The sequence below is a fragment of the Haliaeetus albicilla genome, chromosome 8, assembly GCF_947461875.1.
Source record: "Haliaeetus albicilla chromosome 8, bHalAlb1.1, whole genome shotgun sequence".
Taxonomy (NCBI): Eukaryota; Metazoa; Chordata; class Aves; order Accipitriformes; family Accipitridae; genus Haliaeetus; species Haliaeetus albicilla.
This window is the reverse complement of record NC_091490.1, coordinates 12000785-12022220: the sequence shown is the minus strand read 5'-3', so window position 1 is coordinate 12022220 and position 21436 is coordinate 12000785. Positions and strand designations below refer to the sequence as shown.

The following is a 21436-nucleotide window of genomic DNA, read 5'->3' as shown; positions in this document are numbered from 1 at the left end:
TTTGGGTAACTATGTACAACAGATATTTTTATGTTGGTTCCACATGTGCACACCCCCAAGCAAATAGTGGTGTGTGTATGTGTGGGCTTTCTTAAGTTTACTGCAATTACATGTACGTGCCTCTTTTGCCATATAAAATTCCAACCATAATTTGGAGTTACTATCTTAATTTTAGACCGAACCTTGTTTATTAGTCGGTTATTAAATCTGCATGTTATTATGTTTGGTCTGCCTTTCATTCATCTGCACTGGCTGATATCCTTTAACATGGAGGGCCAGAGCTGATTCCACTAGTGTGTGAAGTTGTCTATTGATTTTCTTGAATGAGAACAGTGGTGCGTCTCCGGCCAGTGGGTTGTAACGCATGTGGCCACCCTGCTGCTGGAGCGTCCCAGAGAGAGGAGCGCAGAAACCTAACTGGTTGTGTTTTTCTTTTCTTTTCTGTTTCCTTCCAGCGTTTGGAGGGTGATGATGCTCCAGTAATTTTCCCCGCTCCATTCCCAGGCATCGCTTTGCTTTCCTTCCGGGGAAGATCGTTCCGCTTGTGATCCTGCTGAGGAAAGAGACTCCGATGGACTTACACCGGGCAGCGTTCAAGATGGAGAACTCACCCTATCTCCCCAACCCGCTGGCGTCCCCAGCACTGATGGTTCTCGCCTCCACCGCCGAAGCCAGCCGTGATGCTTCCATTCCCTGCCAGCAGCCGAGGCCTTTTGGGGTCCCCGTGTCAGCAGATAAGGACGTGCATATTCCCTTTACCAATGGCTCATACACTTTTGCCTCCATGTATCACCGGCAAGGCGGGGTGCCGGGAGCGTTTGCAAACCGTGACTTTCCTCCATCCTTGCTTCACCTCCACCCCCAGTTCGCACCCCCCAACCTGGACTGCACCCCGATCAGTATGTTGAACCACAGCGGCGTTGGGGCTTTCCGCCCCTTTGCATCTACTGAAGACCGGGAGAGCTACCAGTCGGCCTTTACGCCGGCCAAGCGCCTGAAAAACTGCCATGACACTGACTCGCCCCATCTGCGCTTCTCGGACGCTGATGGGAAGGAGTACGAGTTTGGCACGCAGCTCCCCTCCAGCTCCCCCGGCTCCATCAAAGTTGATGATACGGGGAAGAAGATCTTTGCCGTTTCTGGCCTCATTTCTGACCGGGAGACCTCATCCAGTCCCGAAGACCGAAGTGACAGATGTAAGTACCTCCGTTGACTTGTTGGTTCTTCTTTAGTTGCGCCTCGTTGAGATAGTCAACAGGTGATTGTCCCGCAGTGCTGTGGTTCTTGCTGAAGGCAGAGGAAAACCAGCCTTTCCTGCCTGCCAAGCTCAGCCACGCAGTATTGCCTTGTCTCTTCTAAGTGGACGTTTTAAGGTGAGGTGCTCTTGAAGGAAACTCGTCTTCCAGCACACAGCTGGAGAGGCAGTGTTGACCATGCAGAAAGCTGTCCGTGCCCCAGTGCGAGGCTAGAGATGCTGGTACATATATGCGTGTAAACAGGGATGCAACTGGAGCGTGTAGCCAGAAACTTTCCTAGAGCTTGCAGCAAACACGTACCCCCTGCTTCTTCGGGTATTTCTTTCTGACCTTTTCTTCATGCACACCGTTCTTATAGCAAATGCATCACCTTCAGGATTTGTGCCTCAGGTTAGGACAAAAGTGCCTTTTCTTCTGGTTAACTTAAGAATATTTCTGGCCACCGAGCTCCCTCTTCGAGACATAAACCCGAATCCATTCTTACAATTCAATCAGCTGTTGCACCATGTGCTTTCTCTGAGCGTTTCCCCCCTCTGGTGCCAGCTGAAAGGTGATGTGCCCTTTAGCAGATCGCTGGTTGGACTGAAGGCAACCAGTCCACATGTTCGTGACTGTAACTCCCTCTGCCCCGTCACCTTGTCCCTTGTGGTGTTGCCCCCTCAGAGGGGCAGAGCTTTCCTCTGGGAAGGGCAGGCTTCCAGCTTTGCTGAGCTAGGAGGTGACTCACGATGAGGAGTGGTCTGGGGACAGCAGAGCGTGGTACCCTGAAGAAGAGCGCTAACTTATGGTTAGAGTTTTCCTGTAAACCCAGATGTGTAGACCGAGGAGTGAGTGGTTTGCTTTTCACACGGCCTCCTTTGTTCTGTTGAACTTTCTTCCTAGAAAACAATTTTATTGTTGTTGTTGTTATTATTATTACTATATTTTTTTTCAACCAAAACCTGCTGCGCCGCTCCTTCCTCTCCCTTTCAGACGTGATTTTTCTTCTCCCCTTTATGATGCCGAGGAGAGTAATAGAGACATTGTGGCTCTCTCTCCCCTGTCGGCGCTGCTTCCTCAGGCTGTCTGCTTGAATTAGGCACTGTGCTAACTTACCGGCGCTAAAAGGCATCTGCCTAAACCCAGCGTACCTTTTCAATAAAAGTCATCATAAAATCAACCTGCCTTGTAAATCCATCGCTCTTTGGTTTTGAAATATGCTGCAAGTGTGTCTTTTATGTCGGCGTTTGCGAGGGTAGGACGATACCCACTGAAGGCAGAAGCCGGGTATTGCTTGCACTAGGAATGTGATCTCTTATCTGTCTCCCCCCCTCTCCTTCTGATCCACCCCCGACCCTGCTACTTCTTGTGCTGTAAGCTCCTTTCATTGTTCAGCATCTCCTCTCTCTTCTTTTGGGTCCGTAGGGGAAGCGGCTGTAGGTGGGAGCGTGTATGGATGTGTATGTGTGTGAGCCGGTAATATAATTATCCCGAGGGGGAGGCAGGTGAGATGGCAAGGCTTAGAGACATCTTTGTCGATGCTCTTTCCCTTATCGATATAACCTGGCTGTGGAAATGAAGCTTGCTCAAAAGAATGCTCCGGGAGATAGCGGCAGAGGAGCGGGTCCGCTAGCTAAGCGAATTTAGAGTGCATCAGCTGCTATGCATCTTGCTAGCAAAATCCTGTCAGATACCCCATTTAAAGACGTAAATCTGTTAAATGAATTAGACCACATGGAGCGCAGCTGCGGACAGACAGACGCATCCATATCCACATCCACCGCCGCGCGTTGCCTTTGCCAACAGCGTGTGTGGAACGTGGGTCCTCTCCTTCCTGGGAGCAGAACGGGGCTTTGCACAGGCGCGTGCGAGAGGCAGGCACGGTGACACCCGGCTCCCCGCGCCGCCAGCGCTGCGGCAGGGGACTTGCTGGGGAAAGGAAGCAGAGTAAAAACTTTGCAGGCAGCTTGGAAAACTTGGGCAGAAGTAGAAGGTGTTTTGTCGTGTTGTTTTTCTTAACCCGTATTGTTAAATTTCTTTAAGAAGCTTTGCTGCACGGTAGAGCCAAGCAAATGCAACAACCCTGATATTTGATCAGCATTAAAATTCTTCTGTAACTACCAGGACAGTGTACACTAAATATGTCTGTTGGCTCTGTATCATATTCCCATCACATATAGATACTGCACCATGGAAACTTTACTCCATTAACACAGCTAGTTTATTTGGTGTGTGCATACGCATGTATGGGTGTGTTTGCTGGAGGCCGAGAGAGTGAGCGGCGGAGCTTTTTAGAGGATCCTAATGATCTTTGATGTTGACCATTAGGAAAGAAAAACTTCCGCAATGAGGAATCCGAGAGATCCCAGTTTGCAGATATAATCGTGATCCTGGTTTGCATTGACATTTGCATAGGTGTATTTGGAGTTTCTATATACATGCATACTTTGGGGGGGTTGTTGTCTCTTATTATTGGTCCCTGAGAAGTTTTGTGGATTCCTTGTGTAATTGTTATGTATAACCCCTTGTAAAAACTGCCTATTTGTGCTCCTGATGGAGAATCTGTTGCAGGTAGGTGGCTGTAGATTCTAGGCAAAAAATGTAATAAGGCTTTTCTACAACAGCAAGCAAAAATTGTAAAATTTTCTTAGATCAGCAACACCTTTACGTGTCTAATGGGTGCTTTTCAGATTTGCAGAGCTCAATCCTTTAGTTGTATTTTTCAGATTCCTGAAAGGGTTTGTGTTACACGGAAGGTGAATTACTGTGGTTGCACCGCATATTCTTCTGTACCACTGCACAAGAACCTTTTTTGAATAGCTCATTAAAATGTTTGTTTTGCCCCATAGCTTAAATCGTGATTTTCTAAGAAATGTGCCTTTTTTTTTCCTTAAAAAAAAAAAAAGTCCAATGCACTGAGTTTTAATTTTCCTGAAAAATAGGTTTACGCATGAGATACTTTGCAGCAAAATGAGAATCCAAAGTCAGGCATTTTCATCTCCAGGAGTGTTTGGAAGTTGCTCTATTTAGTCCTATGCATCATGGGAGCAAAGTCTCATCCTCATTTTCACCAGTGGAGGAAATTCGCGGAATTCATTAAAATTATTTGGGTTATGTGCTGATGTAACCCAGATTAGCACCTGGCCACGTAAGATATGTATCTGTGCAGTAGAGATTGCTGAGTCTTTTGGGTGAACCTTTCCTTACTTTTAAAGCAGGGTGTTGCTTGCCAGCGGTACCTGTACCTGTGCATCCCACAAAGGGAGAGCATCTCCTCTGGGCTGCATCTGGGTGGGATTGTGCTCCTTGTTATTCGGCAAATTGGGCTGAGATGTCTACATTTGGCCAAATTGTCTCTTGCTGTAAAATGCAGGTACTCAGGACATCCGGAGCGATGGAGCGTACAGGGAGTGTGTAGAACAGCGGAACCTTTCCAGGGAGAAGCAGACGTAATGTGTATTGGATGGGCCCGTTCGCCTAGGTGCTTACTGAGAAAAATAATGCCATTTGTTAGAGTTTAGGGGCTTCTTGTAAAGCATGTGTTAAAGACACTGGGAGACATATTTTATGGGTTTCCTTTAAAAAGCATACAATAGTTGAGATTCCTAGAAGGAGTGGAAATAAATGGCATGTTCCTTTCTGCAAAAGAGATCTATAGCCCTGTTTTAAAATCAGAAAAAAAAAAAAAATCCCCGGCTTTATTCTTTGCTTCTAATAAAATCTGTCCCAGTGGCCTTCTGTACCGAGTCACCATGGCATCGCTTTCCCACCAAGTGACAGGCAGAGGTCCATGCCGAAGCCGGGATCTCTTGGCAAAGAGCCGGACCTTGTCAGAGTGGACACCTCTGCCGGCCCTGCGAGGCTGCCCATACCCCCAGCCTCTCTGGGACCACGGAAGATGGTTCCTGTTGCTGCTTGGTCTTCATCACGTGGAGCACAGCCTGATGTGTCAAGGTGACCTTCTGCATCCTGGCCACTGGCTCTCCTAGCCTCAGTATCCCTGCTACTGCTGGTGGCTCTCGCCCAGCTCCTGGTGCGCCCTGGGGATTAGGGATGGAGTTGGTGAACACGCTTGCAATCCTCGCTCATCTCTTGGGACTGGTGGGTCAAGTGGGGATGGTTTTATTAACGTTATTTTGATTATTATTTTTCATAATCACATTTAACCTTGGTTATCTGGACACAGCCGGTTTGTCCTGCAACCAGTTTCTCCCCTGCAAGAGAGGTTGTGTGCCATGTTAGTGAGCTTTTTGTTCCACTTTAGGGTTTTAAAGAACATCTCTAGCATGGAGTTAGTTTTCCTTTTGAAACAACCCGTTTGTTATTGATCAAATGTAAATTGCGCTGCAGGTGATGAACATTAGGGCTATGATGACCACAACTTGAATTCCTGAATAACGTAGTGCTTTAGAGACAGTCCTCGGTCTGATTTCCACAGTCACCCACCCGGTCAGACGTGTGTGCGTTGGGCTTTGTGTTTACGGGCTGGGACCTATGTAGAGAGCTCTGTGTGTGCATATGTACATGTGCTGGGGGGAAGAAGGTTTATCTTCTTATATTCTGTGGCAGAACAATGGGTTGGAGGAGGAACACACACATGCACACATCCATCACTCACGACTCTTCCTGCTGGGGTGCACCGCTTCCAACGCCAGTAAAATTTGGGGTCTAACGTGAAGTGATGCTTTGTTGCTAATAATAATCAGCCATGACCACGGGAAATTGCAAGCTTAACATTGCTTATGAAATAATGAAATAAATCAGGTGGAACGTTTGCTTTCCGTTGTGCAGTGCCCTGCGTGATGTAGGAGGAGTGAAGGAGCAACAGTGGATTTTCTGAAGGGGTGGGCAGACAGAGGGACAGTAGCAGCGATGAAGGCCACGCGTCCATCCCTGTCACGCCACCGAAAACGCGCCGTCCTCGTGGAGCTAGGTGTGCTGCATGGGGGGAGGTCTCGGAGTATGCAGCAATCGCCTCCTTTTTCTGCTTTTCTGGCAACAACCTTCCCGCTCCCTCTGCAAACTGTTGCCGAGACTCTTTTCCACGCCGTTCGGCTTAATTGTCTTGTCGGGATAAAGAAATGTTTGAACAGTTAAAGTGGGGAAGGGTTGGATGGGAGCAGCCCCTGCCGGCTGCGGGGCCATCTGGCCTGCCTTGGATCTGCCGGTCTCCAGTTTATATTTCTCTTTCTGTTATTTGGGACTATCTGGCGCACTCGGAATACCTAATCACCATGGTGAGAGGAGGGACGGGGCTGCCTCCCCCGCCGCCCCCTCCGGCCTCCCCTTCCCATCAATTGTCATGCAGAGCCCGGCCGGGCGGCTGTTCTGCTCGCAGCCCTCATTTGCTGTCCTCGCCGGGCTCTCGGCAGAAGGATGGCTTTTAATTGATCGTTTGAGGGGGAGGGCTGGGGCTGTTTTCTCCTCCAAAATGTTTCCCCGCGCAGCCGCTGCCATCCGGCCAGCTTCCATGTCGTCTCAGCCATGCCAGCGATGCCTCGTCCCCTTTCTCTTCCTTTTTGGACTCCCCGGGAGTTGGTGGCAGGGCTCATAACTGCCGTCCTCGGAGCGCCGAGCAACACCTCAATGTCGTATTTATCCGTCTCCTGCTGGAGAGATGGGCATGGACACAGTAAATATTTATTGTTCCTCTCTTGCCCCGTGCACCTGAATGCTGACGTGAGGGTATTTACTGTACAATTGCAGGGCAAACTCCCCATCTTGCTCGGTATTTCCCACCAAAACCACGGCCCCCAAACCACTGGCCAAACCTTGCTTTTCGAGAAGGATTTAATCACGTTAAATCTTCAGCCCCATCGATCAGACTCGACTGCTATCACAAAATTGTGGCAGGAGAAGCGAAGGCAGACTTGGCGGCTGCTGTGCCGGGTTGGGGATGGGGAATGCCTACCTTGGGCATGGCTCGGAGTCACGGTTTCCCGATCCCTAACGGGGATATAGCGATACCTCCCTCACGGCGGCGTGTGCTGCTTTGATATCTTCTGACAGAAGACACTAGGCCAGGGCAAAGTATTAGTATTATTAATATAGTACAGTTAGTAGAATATTATGAACTATTATAAATCATTACTGCTAAACTACAGTTATTAAAGGAAATGACCAAAGTGCACTTTGCGAGCCAGGATCTCTGACAGTTAAAACACTGTTTTATTATTTTACTTGCTAACTTGCAAAATTCAGGAGTTAGTAATAGTTTCCTGGTTGATCAGTGGCGATTGCGTAAGGAATTGGGAGAAGCAGGGGGGTGTGCATTTCAGGAGGGAGAGAATAAGCATTAGTGCTTCCCCCCCCCCCCCCCCCTTCTATTTCTGTGATAATTTGAAGGTCTTGAAGGAAAGAGACATACTCAGGCATGGGCCTCATCCTGCTCTGTAGGAGTGGAAGTGTTCAAGGCAACAAAGTCTAAGAGTTTCTGGAATTCCCCCTTGGAAAAAATAAAAGTGAAGGTGTTTGTGAATTGTTGCTGGTTGTTATTTGTTTGATATCATTTAGACAAGTCCCATTAAATGCTAGCAGCAGATTCATCTTTCCCTCTTTGTTTGCCTTCCAAGGAGCAGAAAACAGACATAATTATATTTTACGTGAGACTGTAAGATTTCCTCTCATCTCTTTTTTTTTTTTTCTGGCTAATATCTGCAGCTATAAAATAAATTCCATTTGTGCATACATGGTGTTAGACTGAGGTAAATAACTGTCATCTAAAATCTGTCTAACCTTAATCTGCATCAGGAGCACTATAGAGAACCGTACCCATTTGTATAATATTAAGCTTTATTTTTATTATGGATTTCTAATGCAAATTCATAGTGGGGGCAAAGTTGTTTTCTTTTAATCCCATATTCCAAGAAAAGCAGCCATTGAAAGCAAATTGTGACGATTTTTATCCCGCGGTTCGTGTCACTGGTGGTCTTTGATCATGTCAGTTTGCTTGATAGCCTATGAATTTTTCACCTCACTTCTTCAGGATGGAATAGCAGATTTGGGGACTTCTGAGGACATTTTTCAGCTATGCAAAGCAATTGAATTTCTTCGGGAATAATGGATTTCTATTTGGAAATTTAATGTGGGATCGGATTCCTATACAGCATCCTCTGAAAAAGGGCATGTGTATTTTTTTTGTAGATCTACACATGTAATCTGTATGTGTGTCTTTCTCCCCTTTTATGCAACCTCGCTGTTTGCTTGCATGGCCCTGCTGGCCTGAGCGATCCCTGTGTATATAAACTTGCAGGTTACAGACATTCGGGGCAAATTCATCACCCTGAATTCAGTTTTCCTTACGTCTTAGCGCTGAAGTATTTTCCTGTTGCTGCTAGGGTACTGGATATTTGTTGGCCAGTCCTTCTCTGGGACCCAGTCCTCAAGTCGTTGAAAGCTCTGGCTGAAAAAGTACTGTGGGATTTGGTACTATCTGTGTCTGTCCTCTCCTTCTTTGTCTTGTCTTTTGAAAACATGGATGGTGATTGTGATAAGCTGGGTGTTCTTCTTTAGCCACCACTTTCTCCTCTCCTTCAACCATTTGCTGGCATCTTGAATTGCAGCAGTACCCTGAGCAACAGAAGAGAGGGAAAAGCAATGTTGGGAAGGAGCGAGGCAGAGAGAGATTTATTGTCTTAAACGCAGATAACATGGGGAGGGAGTCCTGGTGACAGTGAAACTGCTCATTGAGTTCAGGTGTGGGACACTTCCATCCTATTTTTCCTCACTTGGGACATTGTTTCTAATCAGTATTGTTTTAAAACCTTCCTTTTTTGGTAGCTCGAGGCTGAGATCTGCTTTCTCACTGAATTGCAGAGCAAGAATGTGTTTTGTAGTTTTTCTTGTGAATACCGGGCTGTTCTGCAGTGGGAAAAGGAAAGCACTAAGTGTCTCTCGATACCCCTAAAAGGAAGAGCTGGAAACCGTGTCCTTGCTTTCCCCCAGCAGCACCGATTCTTAGTAACTGGCTCTCGCTAGAGTAACAATGTCAAGTTTTTAATCTGGAAAGACCCAAGAGCTTTCACGCATGAGCCTTTCGCTGGTGCAATCCTACAGCCTTGCCCGTGCTTTGCAAATTTGCGATGCTGCAGCCCCGAGGAGGGTGAGGGCGGCAAGACGCGTCCAGCTGCAGATGCTGGGCTCGCTGGCATGGCTGGTTTCCCGAGCGCGGGCTTGTTCCTTGGAAGGAAGGTGGAGCGCTTTGCGGCTCTTGGATGAAAACTAAAACAGAAAACGCTGGGGCGTCAGTCAGCAGGCGAGCAGCGTGCTGCCAGGGTAAAGGCTCCCTGTGACAGCCTCACCAAATGCAATAGGTTTTGTAAACAGAGCAAGAAGTAAAACTCAGGGGAGTGCCCTGACGGACCCATTTCTTTCTATTGGGATTTTTGGTACTTTGATTCAAATTAAGATCTTTTTAATTAAAAAGGACTCAACCTTTTCATCTGATTTTGGTATTGTTTCCCTGCGCTTTAGGAAACAACTTGCAAAGCCATTTAGTATGTGAAATTGTCTGTCCTGTAACATCCCTCACTATAAGGAGGCATAGGATAATAATCCCTCATCGCGGAGAGCCTGCTTTGGCAGGTGTGCCGGGATGGGAAAAGACCCGGTACCAGATTACAGCTCTGCCTTCTCCTCCAACCTTGCTTCCAATATTGAAGGTTACTTTTGGAGTTTTCTGTCCCAGTCCTGCTTGGGGGGAGACTCCACAAAATTCCTTGCCGGGCCCCCTGCCCAAGCCCCCGCGCTGTGCCGGAGGCGATGCGAGGGAGTTTGTGAGCGAGCAGGGAGGAGGGCTCAGGGGGGGCGAACGGCATCCTGGGTGCTGCACCTCGGGCTGGGTGAGGGAAAGCCTTATCAGGGTGGCCTGGCCGTGCCGCAGCAGAGCCACCCCGCACCCAGGCCAACCTTTGGCCCATGCAGGCTGGAGGGAACCTTGTCTCCTCGTTGCTGTTTGCAGCGCGGAGGTTCCTGACGGCTGCGGATGGGCGGAAAGTGCCGTCTCGGGTGCTGAGTATCGGCCCAGGTTGGAGGGATCCAGGCCAAACGCTGCAGCACCATCGAGGGGGCTGCAGGCTCTTGTTTATTCTCCTCGCAAACCAGTCTCACTTCCCATTACCAGTGCTATAGGTTGGAGGTGAGCCTCCGGCAGAGTCCTTAGCCAGGGTGACAGCATTTCCCTCCTGAGCACTTGTCTTCAGCCTCCCCAAAGAGGCAGTTTGACCACTGGCCTATTTTTTTTACTGGGGAGATGAAGGAGCAATCAGTGACCTGGGTAACCCGGCGCGGAGCAGAAGCAGAGGAACTTAATGGTCACAATCAAAAAGTTGCCAGCCTGAGTGGATTACATACATCAGGAGGTGCCCCTTAGACAGGAGAAGGGGAGAATGAGCAGCTAAATTCTTACAACCCTGCTTCTTCGCCCTCGGATTTGCACTTTGCTCGGTGCACAGCGCTGTACAGGACTGCTGGCGTTGCTCCTGCGCTCTCTGCTCCTGGGGGCTGGTTGCCACCGTCTGTGCTGCTCCTCCTTTCTGCATATTGGGGTTCACGCACAGAAGTGTTGCTCTCAAAGAGTTGTTCTGGTTACAGAAGAGGTGTGGTGATCGGCAGCCTGCCTTCGCTCAAGTTTTGGGGCTAGCATGTTCAGGGAAGCCGTGTTGAAGGCACCTAGAGATCCAGTAGTGGGGGAAGCAGGGAGGCTGCAGACCAGAAATTTAATGTCAGCAAGAGGTCTGAGAGAGTGTGAAGTAGAAAAGTGCTACAAGTTATTTCTGCCTTAATTTGGCCAATGCATTGTGTCCAGTCCCATGTTGGGTCCAGGACTGAAATAAGTATGATGGTATTTGGATCAGGACTGGGATATGCTGGAAAAACTAAGCCGTGAAAGTTTGCAGATCTCTGTCTCCATTAGCCAGAAGTAATGTTCCCACCATCTCATTATTTTCCCCTCTTAAAATGAAAACAACACGTTAACTGTGGAAACAGGGGAGGTTTGTGTTAGAGCAAGACAGAGCTGGGCAGAGAGAAATTGAGCTGGCCTTGCTTGCATGTAACTGAGAAGTTGTGGGCGTTGTAGCCCAGGAAAGCTGCGTATGGTGTGGTCCGGACCAGTCCCCAGGTTTACAGCACACCTCAAGGAAGAAGGGGCCTTAAATTCAAAAAAATGCTTCACCGTTGGTCATCTCTTCAGGAACACTGTAAGGACCCAGGTCTGCCCTTGAGCGTGTGCATCTCCCACCCGGGCGCCCACCCTGGGGAGTGGGCATGCCCTGGCGAAGGCTGGGGAAGGTTACGGTGTCAATGAGAAACATCTGGGTCTGCGTTCTCCCAGATGTTGCCAGTTGTGTCTGGGTTGTTAGCTGCACCTGGGCAAAGAAGAAAAGGAAATCCCCGGGTGGTGTGATGGATTTTGCAGACCCTGGGAGGAGAAGGCAGTTAGGCACCACTTGCTGATAGTCTCTCTGCTATGTACTCAGGTGGCTCACCGACGTTCGGGTGATCCAGGACCCGCATTTTTTTTGCAGCTAAGGAAATGTGTCATCGACTTGTCACATACCGATTATTTTACTTCTGTTGCACAATTCTAGCTTGACTGGTGTGGGGGTATTGAAGATGAAGGGCATGTTTATTGGCAGAGCTGAGTGTGCCTTCTCCTTGCAGCCATGCAGAGCAGGAAGAGGGAAGGGCTGCCTGGGCAAAGCCCTCAGCGTAGGTTGTGCTTGTGCTGTGGACTCTATTGACCTTGGACAAGCAGAGTCATTTCTCATCGCCCGTCTTTAAAGCAGGGGTTACGATATTCTTGTAGCACAGCCGTATGCTGAGGGTGGTTGTGTTCATGTTTTGGAAGTGCTCAGGTCCTACGGCAGTGGTTATAACCCTGGTACCCGGATGGTTACACCAGGATTGAAAAGGCTCTGTGGGGGGAGGGATGGAGGCTTGTTTAATAAACATTATCATTGGGATTTTATTCTGAAGAAACAGTTGCCAGATATTTTTTTTGATGAAACTTGGATGAGCAGCTGAAAGCAGTGGCTAGAGAGAGAACAGTAGAGAAAGAACGGGGGAGAAAAATTTGGAGTAAGGTAGATAAAAGTGAGAGATAAAAGAAATAATGCAGGGAAGGATGAGTAATCGACATTCTTGGAGTCAAAGCGCAGGCTCTGGCTTCCTTCCTGAGCAGTAAAATAAAATAAAAAAAAAAAAAGTCTTTAGAACAACAAAACTCTGGACGCGCTGGTTTCCTTCCTGACAGGCCCAGCCTCGTGGTGTTTCGATGAGTCCTCATTGGCAACCAGGGCTGATCTAAAGGCCAAAGGCAGAAAGATTGGGGGGAAGGGAGAGGGATTTAACTCTTTGAGCTCTGCTGGAAAACCAGGGATCTTCTGCTTTGTGTGGGTTCCTTTTGCCATCGCTGAAGCATGAACAGTGTTCGTCGTGACTCAGAGGTCTGAGAGGTGGTCGGTCCATCTGTCCAGGTGCTTGGTCATAGTCAGATGTTATAAACCAGAAGTGAGTATTTTTAATCCTTGTGGATAAAATTCCGTGGACTGTGCATGGTATGGCATGAAACAACAGCACCAATGAGCAACATGGGAGCGGACTGGTGACTCTTAGTAGGAAGCCCTGACACACCACTGTTGCTGTCTCAGGGATGCTCATTTTACTCATAGCATCCAGTTTATAGTAAAGTACTGCTCCAGTGTCTTTCGTTAGCACACTGCCCAGCTGGGAAAGAGCTGCTGGGTGCATGAGAGCCTGTCGTGCCCCAGAAGGCTCTGGGCAGCTCGCAAGGAGCCAGGAGCGCGGGAGAGGAGGCTGTGTGTGTGCTAGACAGGTTGAATGGCTCGGGCAAAGCTTGTTTTGCAACTAACTCTCTGAGGCTCGCCGCTCTCCGCAGGGTTCCCCTCTCTGAAAGGTCGAAGCTACTTCTTAATTCTCAGCAGCTGACAAAATATTTATTTTCAGGTACTTAAAATATTATAATTTGAAGTGGAGTCCAGGGCCCTGGCTGGAGCTGAGCTTTTGTACTAACAGCTTCAGTGAAATGCCTTTTTCCTCCTACAACTTGCCAACAAATGCTTGGAAAATAATTGTGGGACAGTCATCCCTTTAGTGAGCAGATCAAGAAGATTTGAGACTTGCCAGAGACTTTCAAAGGACAGGCCAAAGGTTCAAGTTGTTGCCAGTTCTATTTGTCTTAGCCTTTATACTTACTTTTGTGTCATTAATTTCATCAAATGTCTGTGGGTAAAAGGCACCCAGCGGGCTGCTGCTTTTGCTGAGCTCTCTGGGTGTACTTGGACACCTCTTGGGAAATAAGCCCACCTTCTTGTCTAGGGAGAGAGATTAATCCCACCGCAGCTGTAGCAGAAAGAAGCTTTACCTACCTGCGTGCTTGTGACAACCTGCCATGGAGACGGCCGTCCTGAGGGAGCGGTACCCACCAGCTACTGGTGTCCTTTCTGCAGCCCTTTTTAAGTGGGTTTTGCAGGGAGACGCGCATATGAATGATGCTCTCTCGGTGGTACTGTACCTATAGGGCCTATAGAGACCTGCAGAAATAAGGTGCAATACTTGGATTGTGTGGAAATTACTGAAATGAGGGCTCAGCAAGAAGGAGAGCAGAGCAGAGGCCGGGCAGAGGGGAGCCCAGAGCCCCAGGCCCTGTTCCCAGCCCTGCTGTTGCATCCTCAGGATAATCCTGTATTTTTGGGGATGCCGGCAGGTCGTTCTGTTGATTTTGGTAGGCAGGGCATGTCAGTTGAGCTCTTTGTAAGGGCTGCCCTTGCTAGAGTAACAACTCCGTTGGCACTGTCCTCTCCTGGGGGCCGTGCAGCAAAAACAGCGGGCAGGAGGCTGTTTTCTCAGCAGGATCCCCGCAGGCAGAGCTTCCCTGCCCTTCTCTTGTGCTCTTGTGTCGCAAACCTCTTTTCTTGGTGCTCCCGTCGCTGCCTGCATCCTGACAGCTGCTTTCCTACCCTTTCTGCCCCAGTGCAGCCAGCCAAGCACGTTAATTTTTCGGCAGAAGTGTTGTAATAATTAGGCAGCTCGTCGGAGGGTTTAGCAGTACTTAACCAGATGTGAAAAGACTCGTCCCATGGTCCCCGCTCTCTCGCTGGGCTCCAGCCAGCTGCCTTTTCCCGCCTGCTCAGGTTGCCTAGAAAGGGCTGGAGGAGATCTCCCTGCTGCCCTGGCTCCTCTTGCCTCTCTTCTTATGCTAAACACTCATTTGTAAAGGAGAAGGAGGGAGGGTGGAAATCCTTGGGCTGTTTGGGAGAAGAGCAGCAAAGAATTAAAAGCAGACACCTGCAGCGCTCAGACTGGAGACCTCCACCATTAACTCTTCCCAGGGCAGCATCCCCTGGGCTTGCGGCCCGTTTTTTGGGGCCTGGCAGGGCTGCATGGCGGGATGCAAGGGCTGGAGCGGGTGGTGGAGCCTATCCAGGGCTCTCGATGGGTCCTCGTTATATATATAATCTTCATCAAGTTTATATATGTATATAAAAAACTGACTATATGTATATATCTCTCCATCTTCCCTGCCTCAGTTTCCCTCCCTGTGGGGCCAATGCTGTTTCCCTGCCCACTGTGCACTATAAGCATTTATACACAAGGCAATATTATTATCACTAACGTGGTTATAAAATGAGGTTGTAGTAAACCGTATTGTCTGCCTAATCCATATTAATGGAAAAAACTGTGGGAGACAGGATATGGGCCTGGATGGCCCTTGGACTGAGTCATTCTGACAATTCTTACATTTCTATAGTAAAGTTTTATAAATACACACTGGCACCGTATATTATGTTTAAAAAAAATCTATATACAACCTATAGGTTTATGGTTATAGAGAGAAAAGACGTATTAAATCAGCAAGACCAAGGGAGCAGACAAGATATAAAAATGATACTGTATTATGCTAGAACTTATTGAAAATCCCAACGCATCTTTTTTGTGTAAATGGTAAATTCTTTTCTATGTTCTGAATTTGTTTTTTAATGTGTGTCACGTACCAGAATAGTAGCATGGACACAGTTGCAAATACGGTATGTGTTTTATTGTGAGTATTATACTGCATAGCAGAGTAAGGGTGTTGAATATTGCAGTCAGCTATATACAGCTGTAAATGGGAGCTACCTGCTGTTCTGTATACAGCGAGCTGCATATTTATTAGTAAATACTAGTCTAGGTAAAATAAAAATAAAACAAGAAGTTGTATTAAAGACTTCAAGGTTTAAAACTAGTTTGCACAGAGCTCCTGGGATCGACTGCAGGGAACGGTCCTGCATTTTCCAGCATTAAGCCTTTTCCATCTGATTTTTCTAGTTCTGTGAATTTGAAAGCCTCTGCTGAACTCCCCCGCTCATCAGTTTGTGGAATAATTCATAAGTATTTCAAAGCAGGGTAAAGATTGGGTTTGGGGCTGGAGAAATTGCGGGTCGGCTCCCTCCCTGGTGTAGCTCCAGCTGAACATAGCAGAGTAGCTCTGACGGGTGAAAAACCGAGGACCTGCGCTTATGTTTATGTGCGCACGCGAGGGCACGTGTGTCACACGCGTGTGCACGTAACACACAGAGCCGCGGACAGGCGATGCCTGCAGCAGGAAGACTGGGTGGTGAGCAGAAAGCAAACCCCGTGTTTTCTGGGGTACCCACAGTCTCCCCGACTGACAAACACTTCTCTGGAGAGAAAGGCATCAGGGCAGAGCATGGGCTCCAAAATGAGCAATGGCTTCTGAAATACCCGAGTGTTTAACCTAGAGGGAGCTCTCTTACATGAAGAATGAGACTATTGGCACAGCCTGCCTGAACAGCTTTTAGCGTGTGTATCTTCAGCAAACTTCTGCCTCCTGCATCCTCAGCTTGCGCTTCTGGGTACCACATTTCCCTGGGCTGATGTACGGAGGGTTGGAGAAGTCCTGTGGGTAACTTCTGCACTCCCAGCGGTGCAGGGGCCAGAGCAGGAGCCTCCAGAGGTTGCTTCTTGGGGAAGTTGATGGAGATTTCTTCTGGCGATAGCATTTCTTCTAGTTTTCCTGCTCCTAGTAGCACCATCACACCTCGCAGATGAGTCACGGCTGTTGGGGTGCCGGGCACCTGCTCCCTGTTCTGCCGGGAGGAGGAAGGGTCTGCGGTGAGGAGCGACCTTTTGTTGGCTGCTGAGGGTGCTGTTAGCAGGCTGATTAACTAAGGAGATATTTATGTGCTGGTCTGGGGTGGCTCAGTTGCTCCCTTTGGGTCTCTCCTTTTAAAGGGCTTCATAACCGTTTGTCCTCCGTGGGGTAGGTCCAGCTGCCTGAATACAAAGCCGTGATGTTTTGGGGTTAGATGAACTGGTATTTCCTTTCCTGGAAGCTGGGTGAGGCTGTAGGTGACAAGGATGGATGATGCGAGGGTACTTCCCCAGTGTGTAGACAATCCAGCTCCGACCTGGCGTAAGTCCTTTAAATCCCATGGGTCCTGTTCCCCACGGGTTCAGGAGCTCACAGCTGTGGCTGGAGGAGAGCCCCAGCTCCTGGGACTCCAGGGCAGCCTGTCTCTGGATACCGCAACACATCAGTGAGAGGCATGAATGAGCTGACGGGGAGCTCATAGTCTTGTGTACCTACTGCAGCAGGGCAGAGGGAATGTGGCTCTCCAGAGGCAGCGATCATAGCTCTGCACCTCCAGGCCACCCACTGATTTAACAGAGTGAAAGAGAAACTCGCTGAAGTACTGGGGCAGAGGTCTGAGAGAACCGACAGTGCCTGAGATGTCATTTAAAAGGAGGACTGAATAAAAGCGGATGGTGCAATTCTTTCCTGGGTCCAGAAAGCTCCTGTCTGAGACTGGTGGGCCCAAAGGGACAGCCCCATGGTGCAAGGGTCAAGCTGGAGGCATCGAGAGCAGTGATGCTGCCCTGTTCCCCCATCCCATCCTGACCCATCCCCTGGCAGTCTGGGTCCCTGTGTGGCTGCATTTGCCCTGGGAAGTGGCAGGAGGGTGTCACTCACTGCTGAGGGCTGGCAGTGTCTCTGCTGGGGAGCTTCTCTCCCCAGGGCAGCCTCCCTGCTGTTGGCACCGTGCTGGTCCCAGGTGAAAAAAGAACCACCCCATCAAGAAGAAAGGGGAGGTTTGTCCAGGCTGGGTGTACCTGTGGGGAGTGCAGCTGGGAGAAGCCAGGAGCTGAAATCTAGCCTGCCAGCCAGAGCAGGCTTTCCCAGTCACAGCCCAATCTCTTCTTGGGGCCTTCCTAAGCTGCTTGGCACTGTCTGTCTGTCTGCCTTTCCATTCTAACTTCTAAGAGGCTTAACAGTGGGGGGGACGGAGGGGGCTCCTCTCTCTTTCGCGGCCCCTGCCTTAAGGAGTTTGTGTTATTAAGCTGGGCAGGGGGCTGGGGTGGAGGAGGAGGGCAGGGGTCCTTTCCCCTCTGGCACGCTGCTTGCCGAGAGCCGTGGCCGTTGTCAGTGGCTCGGCTCCTCACACGGGCATCCCTGGGAGCGCGGGGCGAGACGCGGTGCAGTGGTGTCGCTGGCACCAGCGGCCTTCCAGCCGCTGCTCCTCGGACGCTTCCCTGCTCTCTAGGCAAGGGCTGGATGTTGCTTAATTAGCTTTTTTGTCTCACTCGTGTCCCCTCTGACCTACCCTGCCCCTCCCCAGCTCTGTGGACCTACTGACCAACAGCTTGAAAGGAGGACGAAGAAGCCTAGGTGCAGAAAACAGATAAGCCAGAGTTTTTGCAGGAGAAAGCAGAGAGATGCTGGTGGAGCCGCCCCGGAGAGGTTTTATAGCAGAGTTCATGGAGAGCTGAATTCAGCCTTTCAAATACCTTGACCCTGGCATGCAGGGTTGGGGTGACCCTTCTGCAGCCCCACTGTCTGGCAGTTGGGCTGCTTTAAAAGAGGGCTGCAGAGAGGCAAAGCTGGGAGAGAAATTAAGGACAAATGGAGTAGGACAGCGCATATTTCCCTGTGGGTGCTTTTCTTTTTGTTTGGGTTTTTTTTTTTCGTTGAATGAAGGAGTTTAGGGAAGGAAAGGGCACATGTGAGGGTAAGGAGCTGAATGGGGAAGGTGGTTGGAAGGAAGAAATGGAGAACTAAAGCACCTTTTTCATCTAATTTTTAAAGAAAGGCTTTGCGCTAACTTTTTTGTGTCTTCAGTTTGTAGTGTGGTCTGTGTTTTTTCCAGAGAGGGCAAGGAGAAGTGTGAGCAGCAGAGGCAGGAGAAGTTACTTTGATTCAAGCTCCCAATTTGGCTTGAAAAATGCCAGAGGAAAGTAGGTGGGATTGGAATAAGCATTTTTCCTGGGGACTTCTCTCTGTGTCTCAGATGATGGCCATTCCTTCCCCCACCTTGCTGTCCTTGCTCTGCTAGCTAGCAAATTGTACCTGAGCCTCCATCCTTCCCTTTTCCGAGTTGGCATGAGGAGATTCTGGGAAGCAGCTAACTGCAAGGGTATCTCCCCTGGACTTCTAATGGGGTTAGGGGATGCTGTGGGAGAAAGAGCAGGATGAGCAGGCACACCCGGCCTTGGGGTCTCGGCAAATGTCTCTGCACGTTAATAGTGCCCAAGCCTCACCCCATCCCCTTTCTGTCTTTGGCGGGAGGAAGCCACATAGTTGAGTACAACTCTCATGCAATTCAACTCCGTGAGAGCCGTGTCGAAGTATGGTTAGAAAAAGCAACCCGTTACTCTAACGGTTAGCTTTAAAGAAGTCTGTTAACTCTAGGAAGCAATGAGAGAGCAAAATGTGCTGTCCTTCAGGGCTGCTTCCCAAATATTAGAGTGGCAGACCAGTCCTTGTGAGTCCTGAAGTAGCAGCTATTAGATGTAAACTCTTGCAGAGAGAGGTCTAAACTGTGCATTTAAAAATGATGCCAGTGTTGGTTTGATGCTTGTCCCGTGGCTGTGGGTGCAGACGGGGTTGTGGTTGTTGACTGAAGTGCATTCCCTCGGGCTCAGTCAGCCTGCACGCTGGATGAAGATGCATTGCATGGGAGCGGTTGATGCAAGGAGAGTCCTGCTTCCCAAGCTGCGCTGCAGCTGAGGGTGTGCTCGGCGAGGAGGGTCCCAGCCTGCCCTCCTCACGTGGCTTGGGCAGCCTGGGCCCTTGGCAGCGAGCGCTGCAACCGCAATCCAGATTGTCGCTGCTGATCATGAAGGATTGTAGTGTTGTGGCGTTGCTCACACAGGCACCTTGGTGAAATGCCTGAGGTACCAACTATGAACATCCCCATGCAGCAGAAACGCTCCATCTCCTCTTCCTTTCTCCCTTGTGGTCCCAAGTCCACGGCCCAGCAGATACCTGCTGTTTGAGGACCTGGCTACAGCAGCCTTTTTATTCTACGTCCAAGTTTATTGAGAGTGAGTTCCCTGTGGGTCTCTGCTCAACACAAGCAGCCCTCCTTATGTGTTTGACCTTGTACAGAAGTTAGTTTTATTTTTACGAGCCCCCAAGGGAGGCGGGTGGCTCCCCCGGGGGCAGAGCAGGTCCTGTGTCCTGTGCAGGGTGGTGTGGAGGCAGCTTTAGGGGGTGCTGGTTTCTCATCAGTAATTCCCACTGTTGTCAGCTGTTTGGAGTGAAACGCTTTGGCTCCTGAGGAATTCCTGGGAATCTCAAAGGGTTAAAAAAACCTGGCACTTCTGAGTTGTACCTCGCGTGATCTTCCCCTTTTTTTTACCCTCTTCCCCTTATTCACCAGTCAGGAGAGAACATTAGCCCAAGATGCTGCAGGTGTACAAAACCAGGCTGATTTATGTTAAATGAATTCGCAATGCTCCATGTTGTCACCAGTGACTGTCTCACTGTTCATGACATGGGGATGAGAAACAAACTGCTCTTCTGTCCCACGAGACACTGCCTTTATACCTAAAGATATTAACAGTGCAGAGAAAACCAGGAGCAGCAGCCTGCGGGGAAAATGGAAAGGACTTAATACCCATAGCTTGCAAAACGAGAGCAGCTCAGGACATCAGGGTCGGGTGCTGGAGCCTCGGAGGTGGTGGGAATGTCTGTAGGAAAGGGGAGCAGGGACGAAAGGGCTACGATGGGGGGGGGGGGGATCGCTGTCTCAGCCTGAGTCTGTTTTCAGAAACAACCCTGGACCTTTGGTGGCTCAAAGGAAGTATTGAGAGTCCTACACCTATCTGTTGTGTGCCCCCCTAATAAAAGCATACCCCCAAAATGAGGAGGCGGGTAGGGGATGGTGAGCGTGTCCTAGATGTGCTGAGAAAGGCGAGAAGAAAGGCTGTCTTCTCCCTCCATGGCTAGTCTGACTTAGAGCAGCCCTCCGAGGTAGCGTCGGCTCTTTTCTCCAGGGCAGAGGGGTGACGATCAGCGGCGGGGCCATGCTCTGCCCCAGGCGGGAGGGCCTGGCCTGGCGCTGGTGACGGGTGGAAGTTTGCAGTTCTCTGCCTCAACGTGGGTGTCACCGGCTGCGTCGCCGTCTTCCCGTGCTCTGCCCGGGGGTCCGGCCGGCTGCGAGCAGAGGAGCGAGGATGCTGCTGGCTGCTGCCTGCTACCTGGTGGCCCCTTTGGGCCCTTTTGTGACCCCCAGTAGGTCACGACCCGCAATCGGAGAAGGACTGTTTTAGATCAAGGATAGCCGGCGAGCACACGGACGGCGAAACCCAGCCCAGCAGTGTCCAGCTGGGAGAGGAGGACCAGGGCTCAGGCATCCCCAGCAAATGGACTTCGAAAAGGCCTGCCTTGCTCTGTATAGGTGTGTTTTCAGCTCTTACCTAGAGTTTAAACTTAAAAGGTCCTTGCTTGGTAAGTCAGGAGAGACGTAACTTTGGCTTGCAAACTTCGGGCTTGATTTAAGCAAGGGCAGCACCTTAAAAATAAATCCCTCTTCTCCCGCTTCCCTAAGATGCATCCAGGTAGCGTGTGCTCAACGCTGGCTTAATGCTCCGGTTTAAAGAGATAATTTTGTCCAAAGCCACCCTTCTGTAGGAGCCTATAATTAGCAATTAAAGCATAAAAAATATTTCCATCAAGTGACTCCTAAATAAATGCTTGTCACTGCTGATCAGAGTTGGTTTATTTCCATGTGTGTTTTCCTTCTTTCTTTTTTTGTATAACTTACAGCCTTGTAAATGCTCAGCAGCTGTTAATATGATTCTGTCGATACGTTTACCATGGTGATTTGGCTATATTTGGCGAGCGTGTGAAGAAATCACTCACTGGTTAGAAGGAGGAAAGACAAGCTGTCGATATC

At 49.5% G+C, this 21436-nt stretch overlaps 1 protein-coding gene across 3 annotated transcripts in view; it reads left to right on the top strand.

Annotated features, from left to right (window-relative positions):
* Positions 1-455: 455 nt before the first annotated feature.
* Positions 456-21436, top strand: part of RNF220 (ring finger protein 220) — a 228215-nt gene continuing 207234 nt past the window's right edge. For all 3 annotated transcript variants that reach the window (XM_069788912.1, XM_069788911.1, XM_069788909.1), the window contains exon 1: positions 456-1196. In XM_069788912.1, coding sequence (XP_069645013.1) covers positions 572-1196 — 625 coding nt within the window. In that variant the 5' untranslated portion in view covers positions 456-571. The remainder of the gene's footprint in view (positions 1197-21436) is intronic.